The sequence below is a fragment of the Onychostruthus taczanowskii genome, unplaced genomic scaffold (assembly GCF_017590055.1).
Source record: "Onychostruthus taczanowskii isolate IOZ18803 unplaced genomic scaffold, ASM1759005v1 scaffold6, whole genome shotgun sequence".
Classification (NCBI taxonomy): Eukaryota; Metazoa; Chordata; class Aves; order Passeriformes; family Passeridae; genus Onychostruthus; species Onychostruthus taczanowskii.
In genome coordinates this window covers 361,833-381,138 of record NW_024503679.1, presented here as the reverse complement: position 1 = coordinate 381,138, position 19,306 = coordinate 361,833, and the positions used below count along the sequence as shown (strand labels likewise).

At 53.2% G+C, this 19,306-nt stretch overlaps 1 protein-coding gene across 1 annotated transcript; it reads right to left on the bottom strand.

Annotated features, from left to right (window-relative positions):
- Window positions 1-2,341: 2,341 nt before the first annotated feature.
- On the bottom strand, window positions 2,342-19,012 carry LOXL1 (lysyl oxidase like 1). The gene is made up of 8 exons (XM_041418382.1): window positions 18,231-19,012; window positions 17,702-18,143; window positions 11,235-11,343; window positions 9,321-9,458; window positions 7,492-7,648; window positions 6,011-6,106; window positions 4,265-4,380; window positions 2,342-2,459 (listed from the first exon to the last, which is right to left on the bottom strand). The coding sequence occupies exons 1-8, from the start codon at window positions 18,753-18,755 to the stop codon at window positions 2,453-2,455; spliced, it is 1,590 nt and encodes a 529-aa protein (XP_041274316.1). The 5' UTR covers window positions 18,756-19,012; the 3' UTR covers window positions 2,342-2,452.
- Window positions 19,013-19,306: the final 294 nt, after the last annotated feature.

Below are 19,306 nucleotides of genomic sequence, written 5' to 3'. Positions count from 1 at the left end.
ATCCCCATGTCCCCAATCCTGTCCTGGTGTCCCCATTCTCATCCCGGTGTCCCCACTCCATTCTCATTTAAATACTGTTTTTAATGATTTGTGACTTGTCTGTATAGCAGACAACAAAGTAATGATTCACAGAGCTTCCTGGAATATATATTGTAAACTGAGATGGAGGATTAGTTGCCTCTGAGCAGTCAGCCCCCTTTTTCTGAATTTTTATTCTTCATTTGACATTTAATTTAAAATCTTGTCTGATTTAGCCTGAAAAAGTAGTAATAAAACTGTAAAGTGCTCCACCTGATAGAGGGTGAAATCAAGATGTTATTTTCAGTTAAGCTTATTCTCAAGCCTATGACAGAACCATCAGCAGCTCCTGACTTCCTGCTGAGAAAGCAATAAAGGCAAAGCCAGGAACATCTTGTCTTCAAAAGCAAACTATTATTCAGAAACAGCATTTATCTCCCTAATTCAGTGGGATGCAGCAGATAGGATTCAAAATGTCTTTTAAAAATGCACTAACATTTTATAAAGCTATTAATACACACGTAGCCACATAAACTCAGTCACTGCAGAAAACTGTGCCAGACCATGGGGATCAGCCCTGTAGGCTGCCATGAGGCTATGGAAACTTGGTTCTCTTACTGTTAATTAAAATTGTTTGATACTTGCCTTTTTTGTCAAGGTGCTCATGTGTCTATATTTCATTCCAGATCCCTTCAGGCCTTTTTATTCCTAGCATGGCTGTTGGCGCCATAGCTGGCAGGATGGTTGGGATTGGAGTGGAGCAGCTGGCATACCACCATCATGACTGGATCATCTTCAGGAACTGGTGCAGACCTGGGGCAGACTGTGTCACACCAGGACTTTACGCTATGGTGGGAGCAGCAGCTTGCTTGGGTACGGTCTCTGCTGGTCACTGGTTTGTGTGTGACAACCCCGGAATGACCGAGGGAAATCCCACAAACCCCGGAATGACCGAGGGAAATCCCATAAAATCCCACAAGGACCAATGGAAATCCCGATAAATTCCACAAGGACCTGTGGTGTCCAAGGAATCCAAGGAATGGGGCGAAGATGGCCACCAGTCCTGTCCCAGTGTCACCAATCCTGTCCAAGTGTCCCCATTCCCATCCCAATGTCCCCATTCCCAGTGTCTCCATTCCCATCCCAATGTCCCCATTCCCAATGTCCCTGTTCTCGTTCCCAGTGTCCCCACTCCCAGTGTCCCATTCCATCCCACTCTACCCATTCCCATCGAGATGGCCACCAGTCCTGTCCCAGTGTCACCAATCCTGTCCAAGTTTCCCCATTCCCATCCCAATGTCCCCATTCCCAATGTCCCTGTTCTCGTTCCCAGTGTCCCCACTCCCAGTGTCCCATTCCATCCCACTCTACCCATTCCCATCCCACTGTCCCCAGTCCTAATGTCCCCATCCCCATTCCCAATGTCCCCACTCCCATTCCCAATGTCCCCCATTCCCTCCCAGTGTCCCCATTCCCAGTGTCCCCATCCCAATCCCACTGTCCCCACTTGTGTCCCCACTCCCAATGTCCCATTCCCTTTCCCAGTGTCCCCAGTCCTAATGTCCCCATCCCCATTCCCAATGTCCCCACTCCCATTCTCAATGTCCCCAATCCCATCCCGGTGTCCCCATTCTCATCCCAATTCCCAATGTCCCATTCCTGTCCCAGTGTCCTCATTCCCAGTGTCCCCATTCCCATCCCCATGTCCCCAATCCTGTCCTGGTGTCCCCATTCTCATCCCGGTGTCCCCACTCCATTCCCAATGTCCCCAAACCCAATGTCCCCGTGCCCATCCCCAGTGTCCCTATTCCCATCCCAGTGTCCCCAACCTTGGTGTCCCCAATCCCAACGCCCCCACCCCCAATCCCAATGTCCCCATTCCAGTCACAGTGTCCCCATTCCCAATGTCCCCAGTCCCATCCCAGTGTTCCGATCCCAATGTCTCATTCCCATTCTCAATGTCCCCATTGCCAATCCCAATTTCCCCATTCCCATCCCAATGTCCCCATTCCCAATGTCCCTATTCCTGTCCCCATTCCCACCCCAAAAATTCCCAAATCCCAACCTCCGCTCTCTCCGGTGGGAAAACAGAAAAATTCCCTAAAAAAATTTATAGGATTTCCCTCCCCAAATTCCCAGAGCTGTTTCTCCCCCACCTTGGGGACATTCCCAAAAATTCCCCAGGATTTGTAGGATCACAAGGATTTTATGGGGCATTTTGGGGTCGCTGCTTTGATTCCAGCCTTGGATTCCCTCGGGAAATGGGGGGAAAACCGGAAATGCCGGGAAAATTCGGGATAAAAATGATTCCAAAGAGTCCTCGTGGCTTCCCCGCTTTTTATTGGGAAAAGGGGGAACTTTGGGAACGCAGCGGAGCCACCTCGAGAACTTCCCAGGAAAGGGGAAGGGCGACACTCCTGGGCTTCGGCTGTCGTCAGGATCTGTGGGGAAAACGGGAAAATCCTGGGAAATTCCGTGGGGAAGGGGGAAAAAAGTAAAAGCCCATAAAATTCCATGGAAAAGGGGGAAGAAAACGACCCCAAATGGGCAAATCCTGGAAAATTCCACGGGAAAGGAGGAAAAAAAGTAAAATCCCAGAACATTTCATGGAAAAGGAGCAAAATCCCAATTCCTACCACAAATCCCGTAAAATTCCATGGAAATGGAGGAAAAAAATGACCCCAAATGAACAAATCCTGGCAAATTCCATGGGAAAGGAGGAAAATCCCAATTCCTGCCCCAAATCCCAGAGAATCCCATGGAAAATGGGGGAAATCCTAATTCCCACCCCAAATCCCAGAAAACTCCATGGAAAAGGGGGAAAAAACTGACCCCAAATGGGAAAATCACAGGGAATAGGAACAAAATCCCAATTCCCACCCCAAATCCTGGAAAATTCCATGGAAAAGGAGGAAAAAAATGACCCCAAATGGGCAAATCCCATAAAATTCCATGGAAAAGGAGGAAAGTCCCAATTCCCACCCCAAATCCCAGAGAATTCTGTGAGAAAGGAGGAAAAGAATGACCCCAAATGGGGAAATCCCATAAAATTCCATGGGAAGGAGAAAAAGAAGGACCGCAGATGGACAAATCCTGGAAAAATCCATGGGAAAGGAGGAAATTCCCATGGAAAAGGAGGAAAATCCCAGTTCCCACCCCAAATCCCAGAAAATTCCATGAAAAATGGGGAAAATCCCAACCCCAAAGGGAGAAATCCCAGAAAATTCCATGGAAAATTTGGAAAACCCCAAATTCCGATTGTTTCCCTGACCTTTACCACCAAAAATGCCCCTGAAAAGCCGGAAAACAAAGAAAAAATGTGGGGGAAAAAGTGGGAAAAAAACAGGAAAAAGAGGATAAAAGAGGGGAAAAGTGGGAAGAAAGCAGGAAAAAAGGCAAAAAACACGGGAAAAAAGTGGGAAAAAAGTTGGAAAAAAGCAGGGGGAAAATGGAAAAAAAGCAGGGAAAAGTGGGAAAAAGGGACAAAGTGGTTTTTTTGGGATGGGGTTTTTCTGGGATTGGTTTTTTTTTTTGGGATCAGTGGTTTTTGCCATGGGTGTTTTTTCGGGATCAGGGTTTTTTGGGATGGGGATTTTATGCCATGGGATTTTTGGGATGGGAGTTTTTGGGATCCGGGTTTTTCTGGGATTGTTTTTTATTTTTTTTTTGGCATGGGGATTTTTTCGGATGGGGATTTTTTGGGATGGGTTTTTGGAATTGGGTTCTTTTTGGATTAGGATTTTTTTAATTGGTTTTGGGTTTTTTTGGAATGGGGATTTTTTGGGATTGGGGATTTTTTGGGATGGGTTTTTTGGCATCAGGGTTTTTTATATATATATATTTTTTTTTTGTTATGGAGATATTTTGGGATGGTTTATTTTTGGGATGGGGATTTTTTGGGATTGGGGATTTTTTGGGATGGGGCTTTTTAGGATGGGGATTTTTGGCATCAGGGAATTTTTTGAATTTTTTTTTTTTTTGATGGGGATATTTTGGGATGGTTTATTTGGGATGGGGATATTTTGGGATGGTTTATTTGGGATGGGGATATTTTGGGATGGTTTATTTGGGATGGGGATATTTTGGGATGGTTTATTTGGGATGGTTTATTTGGGGTGGTTTATTTGGGGTGGTTTATTTGGGATGGTTTATTTGGGGTGGTTTATTTTGGGATGGGGATATTTTGGGGTGGTTTATTTGGGGTGGTTTATTTGGGGTGGTTTATTTGGGCGCAGCAGCTCCGTACTGGGCGATGCGGCAGTTGGAGGCGGACACGAAGCGCCCGGTGTAGTGGATGTGGCAGCGCACGACGTTGTTGGTGAAATCCGACTCCAGCACCAAATATTTGGGATTGACCTGGACCTGGGATGGGGGGGAGGAAAAAACGGGCTGAGAAATGGGGAAATCGGGCAAAAAAATGGGAGGAAAAATGGAAAAATTGGGAAAAAAATGAAGAAAAAAAGGCAAAGGGGAAAAATGGGGGGGAAAAATGGGGAAAAAAGAACAAAAAGGATCCCTCGGGGGTTGTGACTGCCCAGGGTGAGAGCTTGAGGGGAACATGGGGTAAAAAATGGGGAAATTGGGCAAAAGTGGGGAAAAAATTGAAAAAAGGGAGAAATAAAGTTTAAAAATTGGGGGAAAAGGAGACCAAAAGGGACCCTCAGGTGTTGTAACAGCCCAGGGTGAGAACTTGAGGGGAAAACAGGGAGAAAATTGGGGAAATTGGGCAAAATGGGAGAAAAAAATTGAAAAATTGAAAAAAGGGAGATTTAAAGTTTAAAAAATGGGGGGAAAGTAGAAAAAAATGGGAGGAAAGGGACCAAAAAGGGACTCTGGGGTGTTGTGACAGCCCAGGATGAGACTCTGTGGAGGATTTATTTAAAATTTATTTATTTTTGCTGGGGAAAAATCCCAAATATCCACAGGGAAATGGGAACATCTGGGGAAAAATCCAGAATGAAAAGGGAAAGGGGAAATCAAGGGGGGAAAACCTGCAAAAATATATTAAAATCCCAAAAATGAAAGGGGAGAATCAGGGAAAAATTGCCAAAGATTAACAGGGGAAAACAGCGTGAAAGAGGAAAAAGAGAGGAAAAATAATCCTCAAAAATCAGGAGGAAAATGGGAAAATGATGGGAAAAAAAAAACTTGAAAATGAACAGGGAAAAGGGAAAATCAGGGGGAAAATCCCAAAAAATAAACAAAAAATCCCAAAAATGAAAAGGGAAAATCAAGGGGAAAAAAATCCCAAAAATCACCAGGGAAAAGAGAAGGGAAAAAAAATCCCAAAAAATCCCCCCAAAAATTCCCAAAAAATCAAGAGGGAAAAGGGAAAATCTGGGGCGGAAAATCCCAAAAATCATCAGGGAAAAGGGAAAAAAGCAGGAAAATTGGGATTCCCACCCCAAAATATCCCTAAATGTCCCCAAATGTCCCCAGTTGTCCCCAAATGTCCCCAAAATGTCCCTCAATATCCCCAAATGTCCCCAAATGTCCCCAAAATGTTCCCAAACATCCCTGAAATGTCCCCAGATATCCCAAAAATGTCCTCAAATGTCTCCAGATGTCCCAAAATACCCCCAAAATGTCACCAAAGCGTCCCCAGGTAAAATGTCCTCAAATGTCCCCAAATGTCCCCAAAATGTTCCCAAACATCCCCAAAATGTCCCTAAAATGTCCTCAAATGTCCCCAGATGTCCCAAAATGTCCTCAAAATGTTCCTGAATATCCCCAAAATGTCCCCAAACATTCCCAAAATGTCCCCAGATATTCCAAAAATATCTCAAAAATGTCCCCAGGTGTCCCTAAAATGTCCCCAAAACGTCCCCAGGTGTCCCAAAATCTCCCCCAAAGTCCCAAAATGTCCCCAGATGTCCCCAGGTGTCCCCAAAATGTCCCCATAATGTCTCCAAACATCCCCAAATATGCCCAAAATGTCCTCAGATGTCCCCAAAATGTCCCCAGGTGTCCCCAGGTGTCCCCGGTGTCCCACCTTGAGGACGTAGTTGCCGGGGGGGACGTCGGTGATGTCGATCCACTGGCAGTCGATGTCGGCGTTGTAGGTGTCGTAACAGCCCGGGGAGAGCCCCTGGGGAGAGAGGGTGAGAAACGGGGAAAACGGGAAAAAATGGGGGGAAAAAATGGGAAAAAGGGGGAGGAAAAAGGTGGAAAAATGGGGAAAAATGGGGAAAAACATGGGGGAAATGGGAAAAAAGGGAGGAAAAAGGGGAAAAAAATGGGGAAAATGGGGAAAAATGGGGAAATAGAAAAAAAGGAAGATAAAAAGTAAAAAATGGGAAAAAATGGAGAAAAAATGTCCAGAAAAAGGGACAAAAAAAGGGACCGAAAAATGGGGAAATAGAAAAAAAGGAAGATAAAAAGTAAAAAATGGGGCAAAAATGGGGAAAAAATGTCAAAAAAAAGGGACAAAAAAGGGACGAAAAAGGTTCTGTAGGTGTCACAACAGAGCAGGCTGAGACCCGGTGAGGAGAAATGGGGTGAAAAATGGGGAAATTGGGGAAAATGGAGAAAAATTGGAAAAAAAGGGAGAATAAAGGTGAATAAATGGAGGAAAATGGGGGAAAAAAAGGGACAAAAAGGGACCAAAAGGGACCCCACGGGTGTTGAAACAGCCCAGGCTGAGACTCTGAGGGGAAATGGGGTGAAAAATGGGGAAATTGGGGAAAATGGAGAAAAATTGGAAAAAAAGGGAGAATAAAGGTGAATAAATGGGGAAAATGGGGAAAAAAAGGGACAAAAAAGGACCAAAAGGGACCCCACGGGTGCTGAAACAGCCCAGGCTGAGACTCTGAGGGGAAATGGGGTGAAAAATGGGGAAATTGGGCAAAAATGGGGAAAAAGGGAGAATAAAGATGAAAAAATGGGGGGAAAGGGGAAAAAAATACAAAAAAGGGACCAAAAGGGACCCTTCGGGTGTTGAAACAGCCCAGGCTGAGACTCTGAGGGGAAATGGGGTGAAAAATGGGGAAATTGGGCAAAAATGGGGAAAAATGGGGAAAAGGGGAGAAAAAAGATGAAAAAGTGGGGGGAAATGGGAAAAAGATACAAAAAAGGGACCAAAAGGGACCCCTCGGGTGGCCAGGCTGAGACCTTGCAGGGAAATGGGATGAGAAATGGGGAAATTGGGCAAAAATGGCGAAAAGGGACAAAAAAAGGGACAAAAGGGGCACTGAGGTGGCTCAGGGACATTGGGCTGAGGGGACAGAAAGGGACAAACAGGGAGAAAAGGGGGGAAAAAGGGACAAAAAGGGAGGAAAAGGGACAAAAGTGACAAAGGTGCTGTCCCTAGGTGTCACATGGGTGTGGGCGGTGCAGACACAGCGTCACAAATGGGGACAAAAGGGACAAAAAGGGGGAAAAAAGGGAGATAAAAGGGAGAAAAAGGGAGATAAAAGGGACCAAAAGGGACAAAAAGTGACAGAAGTGACAAAGGGCGCTGTCCCCGGGTGTCACCTGGGTGTGGGCGGTGCAGGCGTAGCGCTTGAGGTGGCCGAAGTCACAGGTGGTGTCCTCCAGGCAGAAGCTGGCCTTGTGTCCCTCGGCCACGCGGCGGCCCGAGGTGACATCCAGCAGGTCATAGTGACTGAACTCCGCCATGCTGTGGTAGTGCCTGGGGACACCGGGGGACACCGTGGGGACACCAGGGGGACACCGTGGGGACACCGTGGGGACACCAGGGGACAGGTTGGGGACACCACGGGGACAGTGGGGGCACCCAGGGGACATTCAGAGGACAATTGGGACAAGCAGGGGACGAGCAATGGGATAATCAGGGGGACAGCAAGGGGACAGCAGGGGACAGTGAGGGCACCCAGGGGACATTCAGAGGAATTATCAGGGGACAGTCAAGGGACAATCAAGGGACAGTCTGGGGACACTCAGGGGGTGTCACAGTGGGGGTGTCCCCACCCTGTAGGGGGTGTGTGGGGAGGGGCACAGCAGGTGGCAGCTCCCACCTTGGGGACAGTCACTGGGGCAGAGGGGACATCAACTCCAGAGCGTGGTGGCTTTGGGGACAAAGAGCCCAAGGAAGGTGACACCGAGCCCAAAGCCACGTCACCGAGCGGGGAATGTCACTGAAACGCCTCAAAGGTGTCACCAGCTGGGTCAGGGTGGGGACAGGGCAGGGGACACTCCCTGGTGGCTTTGGGGACAAAGAGCCCAAAGGAGGTGACACCAACCCCAACAAAACACCAAAAAATGTCCCAAAATGGGGAAATGCCACCAAACAGCCACCAAAGCCCTTGGAGCTTCCAGCAGGGGCTGGGCCAAGGTTGGGGACAGCTGGGGACACTCACTGGTGGCAGCTGTGCCGCTGCCACCATTATGAATGGTGGCTTTGGGGACAAAGAGCTGAAGGAAGACCCCAAAATGAAGCCACCAGATGGGGAAATGGCACTGAAATTCCACTCAAAGCTGCCACCAGAGGGAGGGGACAGGCTGGGGACATTCGGGGACACTCACTGGTGGCAGCTGTGGCACTGCCACCAACATGGTGGACAAAGAGCCCACGGAAGGTGACACCAACCCCTCATATTCAGACCTCAAAGCAACGTCATCAAATGGGGAAATGCCACTATAAAACTGTCACCAGAGGGAGGGGACAGGCTGGGGACAAGGGGTTAGTGGAGGGGACAGGGCTGGGGACACTCACTGGTAGCAGTGGCATCACTGCCACCAACACAGTGGGGGATGAAGAGCCCAAAGAAGGTGACACCAACCCCACACTCACTGGTGACACCTGTGCCACTGCCGTCAACATGGATGGTGGCTTTGGGGACAAAGAGCCCAAGGAAGGTGACACCACACAGCAAGGACCCAAAGCAAAGCCACCAAATGGGAAATGGCACTGAAATGCCACTCAAAGCTGTTCCCAGAGGCAGGGGACAGGCTGGAGACATCGGGGACACTCACTGGTGGCAGCTGTGCCACTGCCAGCAACACAGTGGCTCTGGGGATGAAGAGCCCAAGGAAGGTGACACCACACAGCAAGGCCCCAAAACAAAGCCACCAAATGGGGAAATGCCACCAAACGGCCACCAAAGCCCTTGGAGCTGCCACCAGGGGCTGGGCCAAGGTTGGGGACAACTGGGGACACTCACTGGTGGCAGCTGTGCCGCTGCCACCATCATGCATGGTGGCTTTGGCGATGAAGGAAGACAAAGAGATGAAGACCCCAAAAGGAAGCCACCAAATGCGGAAACGCCACCAAAGTGCCACCAAAGCCCTTGGAGCTGCCAGCAGGGGCTGGGCCGAGGCTGGGGACAGCTGGGGACACTCACTGGTGGCAGCTGTGCCACTGCCAGCGGTGGCGGGGCTGGCTGGGCAGGAAGTCGGCCGTGCCCTGGTTCTTGACGCGCTGCGGGAAGCGCAGCAGCACCCGCACGTCGTAGTCGGTGGCCTCGGCCGCGTACGCCGTGCTGGGGACAGGGACAGGGACACTGCCGGCGCTGCCGCTGTCCCCTCCCTTCAGGAGGAATTCCCTTTTCCAGAGGGATTTTCCTCCCGTGGGAAAGGAAGGGATAAAGAGAGGAACCGGCCGGGCTTGGCTTGGCTGCTCCCAGCGCCTTTTCCTTTCCATTTTTCCACTTCCTGTTCAATTTTTCTGTTTCCTTTTTCCCTTTCCCTTTCCTTTTCCCTTTCCCTTTCCTTCCATTCCCTTCCCCTTTTTCCACCCTTTTCCCCTTTTCCCTTTTCCTTTTCCCTCTCTCCCATCCCTCCCTCTCCCCTTTCCCCCTTCCCTCCTCCTCCCTCTCCCCCATCAGCACCTCCCCCTTCTCCACCCCCTACCTGACCCTCTCTCCCTCCCTCCCGGGGTATCCCCACCTCCCCCTCATCTCAAGATCCCTTTTATCTTCATTTTCCCCTCATCCCAATCCCCTCTCTGTCCCCATCTCCCCTCTCCCCATCTCCCCTCATCCCAGGACCCTCTCTCCCCTCACTTCACCCCATCTCCCCCCATGCCCTCCTTCCCAAAATTTCCCCATTTCCCCCTCACCCCAGTCATCCCTTCACCCCCCTCCCTCCCCTCTTTTCCCCCCACATCTCCCCGACCCGCGAGCACTCCCATTCCCAGGAATCCCCTCTCTCTCCCATTCCTGGATTTGCTTCTGACATTCCTGGGAACCCTCCCTCTCCCATTCCCGGGAATTCTCCCTCTCCCATTCCCAGGAACCCTCTCTCCCCTTCCCAGGGATCTCACCTGGCCAGGCACTTCCTTCTCCTCATCCTGGACCCTTCCCATCCCAGGAATCCTCCCCCTCCCATTCCTCTCCCATTCTTGGGATCCCATCTCTCCCATTCCTGGGTCCCATTCCCGTATCCCATGTCCTGTATCCTGGATCCCGTGTCCCATTCCCATATCCCATGTCCCATTCCTGTATCCCATTTCCCGTTCCCCAATCCTGTGTCCTGTTCCTATATCCTCGTCCCATTCCTGTATCCCGTGTCCCATGTCCCATTACCCCTGTCCTGTGTCCCGTATCCTGTTCCCATGTCCTGTGTCCCATTCCTGTATCCCATGTCCCGTAATCCGTCTCTCCCGTATCCCGTACCCCATCTCTCCCGTCTCTCCCGTATCCTGGATCCCATCTCCCCCGTTCCTGTGTCCCGTATCCGGTATCCCATTCCCGTATCTCATGTCCTGTTCCTGTATCCTGTGTGCTGTATCCCGTATCCATGTCCTGTATCCCGTATCCCATGTACTGTATCCTGTATCTCCTGTGTCCCATGTCCCGTATCCTGTTTCTGGATCCTATGTCCAGTTCCTGTATCCCATGTCCCATATCCATGTCCCATATCCCATATCCCATATTCCGTCTCTCCCATGTCCCATATCCCATCTCCCCATGTTCCCTTCCCATGTCCCGTCTCTCCCATGTCCCGTATCTTGTGTCCTGTATCCCGTGTCCCGTATCCCGTCTCCCCCATGTCCCATGTCCCATGTCTCATGTCCCATATCCCCTATCCTGTCTCTCCCATGTTCCATATCCCGTGTCCCGTATCCCGTCTCCCCCATGTCCCATGTCCTGTATCCTGTGTCTCATATCCCCTATCCTGTCTCTCCCATGTTCCATATCCTGTGTCCTGTGTCCCGTCTCTCCCATATCCCGTCTCCCCGGTGTCCCGTATCCTCTCTCTCCCGTGTCCCGTGTCCCGTGTCCCGTGTCCCGTGTCCCGGTGTGCCGGTGTCCCACCTGGCCAGGCAGCGCTCCTCGGCGGCGCAGCGCAGCGAGTACAGGTGCGCTCTCTGCACGTACGTGGAGGCCTGCACGTAGTTGGGGTCCGGCACCAGGTCCGGGAGACCTGCCGGGAAACGGGACCGGGATTGGGGAAATCCAGGATCAGGTCAGGGAGACCCGCTGGGAAATCGGGAAATAGGATTGGTGAAATCCGGGATCAGATCCGGGAGACCTGCCGGGAAATGGGATGGGGATTGGGGAAATGAGGGATTGGGGAAATCCAGGATCAGGAGACCTGCTGGGAAATGGGATCAGGGAAATCCGGGATCAGATCCAGGAGACCTGCTGGGAAATGGGATCGGTATTGGGGAAATCTGGGATTGGGTCAGGGAGACCTGCTGGGAAATGGGATCAGGGATTGGGGAAATCTGGGGTGAGATCACGGAGACCTGCTGGGAAATGGGAACAGGGATTGGGGAAATCTGGGACTGGGGACAGGGACTGGGGAAATCTGGGGTGGGATCACAGAGACCTGCTGGGAAATGGGAACAGGGATTTGGGAAATCCAGGATCAGATCCAGGAGACCAGCCAGGAAATGGGAATGGGCACTGGGGAAATCTGGGATTGGGGACAGGGATTGGAGAAGTCTGGGGTGGGATCGCAGAGACCTGCTGGGAAATGGGAACAGGGATAGGGGAAATCCAGGATCAGGAGACCTGCCAGGAAATGGGATCAGGGATTGGGGAAATCTGGGATTGGGGACAGGGATTGGGGAAGTCTGGGGTGGGATCACAGAGACCTGCTGGGAAATGGGAACAGGGATTTGGGAAATCCAGGATCAGATCCAGGAGACCTGCCAGGAAATGGGAATGGGCACTGGGGAAATCTGGGATCAGATCCAGGAGGCCTGTCAGGAAATGGGAACGAGAACAAGGACTGGGCACATTCCCTGGGGACACAGCTGCTGGAGACCCTGACATTTGGGATCCAGGATCAGATCCAGGACACCTGCTGGGAAATTGGGAACAGGGATTGGGAATGGGGTCTGGGGACATCCAGGATCAGATCTGGGAGACCTGCTGGGAAATTGGGAGCAGGGACTGAGCACAGGGATTGGGGACAGGGACTGGGGACACAGCTCCTGGAGACCTGGGTATTTGGGATCTGGGATCAGATCTGGGAGACTGGGAAAATGGGAACATCACTGCGGACAGGGACTGGGGACATCTGGGATCCAGGAGGCCTGGATACATGCAGGATCTGGGAATGACCATGGGGACACCCCTGGAGACAGGGACATCCATGGGGACAGGGACTGGGACCACGGCTCCTCCTCCCAGCAGCCCAGCGGGGACATTTCGGGTCCTCAGCCCGGCCAGGTTTCCCCAATTTCCAGCTGGAAAATCCTCCTTTCCCTCCTCTCCTCACTGCAGCCCCCCTGACACATCCCAAAGCTGCACTTCCCGCCTGCCCGGGGGATGGGGATCGGGATGGGGATCGGGATTGGGATAAGGATCGGGATCGGGATCAGGATCAGGATTGGGATCAGGATCAGGATCAGGATTGGGATCAGGATTGGGATTGGGATCAGGATAGGGATTGGGATCAGGATCAGGATTGGGATCAGGATCAGGATTGGGATCAGGATTGGGATTGGGATCAGGATCAGGATTGGGATCAGGATTGGGATTGGGATCAGGATTGGGATCAGGATTGGGATTGGGATCAGGATCAGGATTGGGATCAGGATCAGGATTGGGATCAGGATTGGGATTGGGATCAGGATCAGGATTGGGATCAGCATCAGAATTGGGATCAGGATCAGGATCAGGATTGGGATTGGGTTTGGGATCACGATTGGGATCGGGATCAGGATCAGAATTTTGGGATCAGCATCAGGATGGGGATCGCTCCAGTCTCTCCCTGGAAGCCATTCCCTGTCCCAGCCCCGGGATGGGACCCTGGGACAATGCCTGGAAGAGCAGCATCCCGATTCCCTGCCCTATTCCCTGGTTTTCACCCCAAAACAAGGGGAAAGCGGGGTTATCCCTGCCTTTATCCCTCTTTTCCTTGAATTCCAGACAATTCCAGAGCCAGAATGGACAGAGGGATGCGGGAACAGACGGGGCTGCCTCGGTTTCCCAAATTTATGGAGCCCAGCTGGAGCTGGAATTCCGACCCCTTCCAACCCTCCCATTCCCTTCCAGCACCTGGAATTGTCCTGGAATCAGCCCATTGGGAAGGATTGGGATGGAGGGGATGCTCTATGCCTCAGTTTCCCTTCTCCATGTCCCATTTCCATCCCCATCCTTGTCCCTCTCCTGTTTTCCCTCATTTTCCCCTCTTTCCCCCCATTTCTCTCTTTTCTCCTTTTCCTGTTTTCCCCTGTTTTCCTATTTTCTCCCATTTTTCCCCTTTTTTCCCAGTTTTTCCCCAATTTTCCCTCACATTCCCTATCTTTCCCCTTTTTCTTTCCATTTCTCCCCATTTTCCCCCTGTTTTTTCCCAGTTTCCCCCCATTCTCCCCTTTTTTCCCCCGTTTTCCCCCGTTTTCCCATTTTCCCTCATTTCCTCCCCTAATTTCCCGATTTTCCTCCCCATTTTCCCCGTTTTTCTCTGGAAAGGAGAACAATGCCTCCTTGTTTCTGGGCCTGCTTTCCCGGGAGGGATCACGTCATTCCTTTGGAGCTTATTTCCTGCCCCATTCCCGCTGATGTAATTCCCGGGGGGACCCAAAAGAAACCGGGAGAGCTCGGCAAAAACTTCTGCCCCATCCCTTAAAAAAATTCCTAACAAAAAACCCCATGGAAAACCACCCTGGCCCGTCCAAGGAAAAGTTTTCCATCCTTTCAGAAATTTTTCCCCTCCCCTGCCGTTGTTTATTCCAAGGAATTCTTGGAAGCTCCGGAGCGAAATCCGACTCCAGGACCAACGGGGAGTTTTATGGGATTTGGATTTTCCCCTTCCCCGCTGAATTCTGCCCTGGGATGGCCCCGTTGTTTTTATAGGATCTCACACCTCCTTTTTGGGGTCAAACCTCTGGAATTCACAGGATATCGGGATCCCCACCTCTGGAATTGTCCCTGTCCCACCCCAAATTCCAGGGGGTTTTGCTGAGGCTTCCCAAAAACCCAGGGAAAATCAGCCCCAGATCGGGACAATCCCATTGGGAAAAGGTTTTTGGTTTTCCTGTCCAGCCCCTCAGTGGCCCCGGGAGCTGCCAGAGGAGACTTCCATCTGTTCCTGGGGAAAATCAGGATCATCACCCCTGTTTGTGCAGGTGTGTGGGATCAGCGGGAAAATCCCACTGGCAGCCGTGGAAAAGTGGGAGCAGGGGAGGCCAGGAGCGGAGGGAATGGGAATGGGGATGCCTGGAGAGACCCAGGGGATTCCGACTTCCCATCCCATCAATCCCATCCCAATCCCAATCCCATTCACAATCCTAATTCCAATTCCAATTCCATTCACAATCCCTATCCCATCCCATCAATCCCAATCCCATCAATCCCATCCCATTCCCAGTCCTAATTCCAATTCCATTCACAATCCCAATCCCATCAATCCCATCCCAATCCTGTTCCCAATCCCATCCCAATTCCATTCCCAATCTCAGCAATCCAATCACATTCCCAATCCCACCCAATTCCATTCACAATCCCAATCCCAACAATCCCATACCATCACTCCCATCCCAATCCCAATTCCTTTCACAATCCCAATCCCACCCCACCAATCTCCTCCCATCAATCCCATCCCAATCCCATCCCATCTCATCCCAATTCCAATTCTAATTCTAATTCCAATTCCAATTCCAATTCCAATTCCATTCCTAATCCCATCCCATCAATCCCAATCCCAATCCCTCCTCCATCCCCACAGAATCCCAGAATTCCCAGCCCCCAGAACCACCCCAATCCCAAATCTGACCCCACCAAAAGGAGACTTTCCTGGGAATTCCGACACCTCCCGGCCCATCTGGGGGTGACACCAAACTCCCGCTTGGTGGGACCCAAATTCCCAGTGCCCCTTGGAATTCCCAAATCCCTCTTTCCTTCCAAAACCAATCCTGGGGGACCCAATCCATGGGGTCAGGGGGAGAAAATGGAGATGGGATCAGGGCGAGAAATCCCTGGAAATGGGATCAGGATCAGGACTGGGATGAGGAACACCTGGAGATGAGATCTGGATCAGGATTGGGGTGAGGAAACCCTGGAAGTGGGATCTGGGCAGGGACTGGGGCCAGGAAGTTTTGGAAATGGGATCAGGGTGAGGGAACCCCTGGAGATAGGATCTGGATAGGGATTGGGATTGGGAAGCCCCTGGAGGTGGGATCAGGGATCAGAGAGCCCCTGGAGATGAGAATGGGGTGGGATTGGGGTGAGAGAACCCCTGGAGATGGGATCAAGGTGGGATTGGAGTGGGGAAATTCCTAGAGATCGGATTGGGGTAAGAAACCCTTGGAGATGGGATCTGGGCAGAGATTGGGATGAGAAATCCCTGGAGATGGGATCCGGGTCAGGACTGGGGTTGGGAAACCCCTGGAGATGGGATTAGGGTCAGAAAGCTTTTGAAGATGGGATTGGGATGAGGAATCCCTGGAGCTGGGATCAGGGTCAGGATTGGGGTGAGGAACCCCTGGAAGTGGGATCTGGGCAGGGATTGGGGTCAGGAAGCCTTTGGAGATGGGATCAGGATGAGGAACACCTGGAGGTGGGATCAGGGACCACAAAGCCCCTGGAAATGGGATTGGGGTTGGGATCTGGGTGGGGAAAACTTTTGGGGTCTGGATCCCCTTCCCTTCCCCACCCCAGGAGCTGATCCCATCCCTCCCACCTCTGGATCAGGCCTGGAATTTTCCCAGCCCCTCTTCCCAGATTTCCCCAGCCCCCTGTTCCCCCAGAAACCCAGAGAATTCCCGCTAGAACCAGCGGGATCGGATTCCTTCCCTCATTAACCCCGGCCGGGGGCCGGCAATGCCGAACATTCCTGCCGGATCCGGCCAGGATTAGGAGGCTCCCGAGGAGCTTTGGCCATGGAATTAATCATTAATAATTAATAATTAACAATTAACGGCGGATCTGGCGCCAGCCATCGTTTGCTCCAATTAGGATCCCCAGGAGGTGACAGGGAGGTGACAGCATTCCCAAAACACCACGAATGACTGGGAATTTGAGGGGATCAGCTGGATTCCTGGGAAATTTCTCCAGAAAAAGCAGGAAGCTCCGGGAATTTGGGTGTCCCAAATTCCCTGGCGGAGCCACCGGCACCTCGCGGGATCCTGGAAGGACACAGACGCTGCCAACAGGGAATTTGGCCGGAATCTTTCCCAGGGAATTTGGCCGGAATCTTTGCCGGGTCATCGTCGGGGCAGCTGTCCTTGGGTGTCCCTCCAGAGCCTCGGGAATTCCAGCATTCCCTGAACGTGTTCCCGAATTCCTCCCATCCTTCACCACCCCTGCACCCCATTCCCGGCTTCTCTGCGATCCCAAAAATCCCCATTGCCGAGTTTTTCCCGCAGCGTTCCCTCCCTGGCTGTGTAGGGCAGGGCTGGGCCCTTCCCACTGCCCCAAATCCTCCGGGATGGCTTTTCCCAGAAAACTGGGATGGGGCTGGGCAGGGCACGGGGTCAGTCTGGGATGGGATTCCCGAGGGATGGGCTGGGAGCTGCTCCGAGGGCTCGAAAGCTTTTGGAAAGCTCAGCCCAAATCCATGGGATTTCGCCGGGATGGGGAGGGAGCCACCCCTGAGTGACCCCTGAGTGACCCTGGAGTGACCAGAGCATGGATTCATCCATCCTTCCCAAAAATCTGGAAATGGAGGGTGTCCCAGCCGGGATAACCGGGATCCAGCCCTGTCCCATCCCATGGAAAACCCAAATATCCCACGGATAACTGGGATAAACACCCCATGGATAACTGGGATCCAGCCCTGTCCCATCCCAAATACCCCACAGAAAAATGGGATCCAGCATGGAGTTATCTGGGACAGGCCTCCGGAATGCTCTGGGACACGGCACAGCCCCATCCCACAAATTTGGGATTACCTGGAGCACAGCACAGCCCCAGCCCAAAATTATGGGATGTCCCGGGACAGATCCCAGGTGTGACCTTGGACATGACATAGCCCATCCCAAAATTATGGGATGGCCTGGGAAATGGCACAGCCCCATCCCACAAATCTGGGATTACCTGGGACAGATCCCAGGAATGCTCTGGGACACAGCCCAGCCTCATCCCACTAATTTGGGATACCCTGGGACACGGCACAGCCCATCCCAGAACGTTGGGGTGCTCTGGGACACGGCACAGCCCATCCCAAAATGATGGGAAGACCCTGGATACGGCCCAGCCCCATCCCAATCCCAGCCCCCCGAGCGGGCCCTGCTCCTCCCCTCCCGACTCCCATCATTCCCAAACCCCCTGTGGCGAATCCCGGGAATTCCTCCCATCCCAAGGAAACCCCAAGGAAACCCCAAACTCACCTCTGGCCCCAAAGCTGGGCCTGTAGACGCTGCCCACGCTGAGCCGGGCTTGGCTGTCGGGCACGGCCTGAGGAATTTCGGGAACGAAGGGCTCGGGATGAGCGACCCCAAAGGATTCGGGCGCCCGGAACGGCGGCTGCGCCTCGTGGGGCGGGAACTGCGCCCCAAATCCCAGATTTTCCATGGATCCCGTCCCGGTTTGTGCCTCGGCATCGGCGTCGTGGTACAGGCTGTGCGAGTAGCGGCGATCCAGCGGCACCCCCGCGGCTCCGTAGGGCTGCGGCTCCTCCCCGAAATCCTCGGGAAGCGCGCGGGGCTGGAGCGGGAATGTCCCTGTCCCTGTCCCCATCGGGGTCCCCATTCCTGTCCCTATAGGTGTCCCTATTCCTGTTCCCATCCCTGTCCCTATAGGTGTCCCCATCCCCGTCCCCATTCCTGTCCCCATCCCTGTCCCCAGAGGTGTCCCCATCCCTGTCCCTATAGGTGTCCCCATAGGTGTCCCTATTCCTGTCCCCATCCCTGCCCCCACAGGTGTCCCTATTCCTGTCCCCATCCCTGTCCCCGCCGCCACCGCGCTCCGCGACGCGGGGACACCCTCGGGGCGCTCGCCGTGCGACGCCGCCCCCGCGGCGACAAACGGCGGCTGTCCCGCCGAGGCGAAGGCGAACGACGACACGGCCACCCCCTGCCGCCCGCGCGCCGCTTGTCGCCGCTGTCCCCCCGCGCCGTCGCCCAGCGGGCCGTCCCGCCAGTTGGGCGGCACCTGGCCGAACCCGAAGGGATGTCGCGCTTGTCCCCGCACGGTCCCCGAGGCGGGGGCCTGGCGGCGGACGCTGCCCGCTGTCCCCGCTGTCCCCGCCGTGCCCGCCAGCCACAGGCGGCTGCCCGGGGGCCGCTCCTGCCCGGCGGGCACGAACTCGGCGCCGCTGTTGAGCAGGCTGTAGAGCCGCCCGTTGTTCTCCCACTGGATCAGCTGCCGCCACGGCTCCTGCGCCGCCGCCAGCAGCAGCAGCGCGGCCCAGAGCGCCCCGAGCCGCCACAGCCCCGCCGCCATCGCCGCCGGGGTCCCCGTGTGGCTGGCACCGCCGGTGGCAGCGCTGGTGGCAGCGCTGGTGGCACCGCTGGTGGCAGCGCTGGTGCTGCTCCCCCAGCCGGGCAGCGCCGCCCGGGCCCGTCCCGCTCGGAGCGCGGGGCCGGCAGCGCCGCTGCCTCCTGCTGCTCTCCCTCCTCCTCCTCCTTTTCCTCCTCCTCCTCCTCTTTTTCCTTTTTTTCTCCTCCTTTTCTTCCTTGTGCTTCTCCTCCTCTTTCTCCTCTTTTTCCTTCTCCTCCTCTTCCAAGCCTTCCTCCCTCCACTTCCTTCTCCTCTCCTCCTCCTCCTTTTCCTTCTCCTCCTCCTCTTTTTCGTCCTCCTCCTCCTTCTCCTCCTTTTCCTTCTCCCTTTCCAAGCCTTCCTCCCTTCTCCTCCTCCTCCGACCCCGCCTCCTCCTCCTCTTTTTCCTCCTCCTCCTGTCCCTCCTCCTCCTCCTTCTTTTCCAAACCTTCCTCTCTCTCCCTCTTCTTTTTCCTTCTACTCCTTCTTCTCCTTTTCCAAGCCTGCCTCCCTCC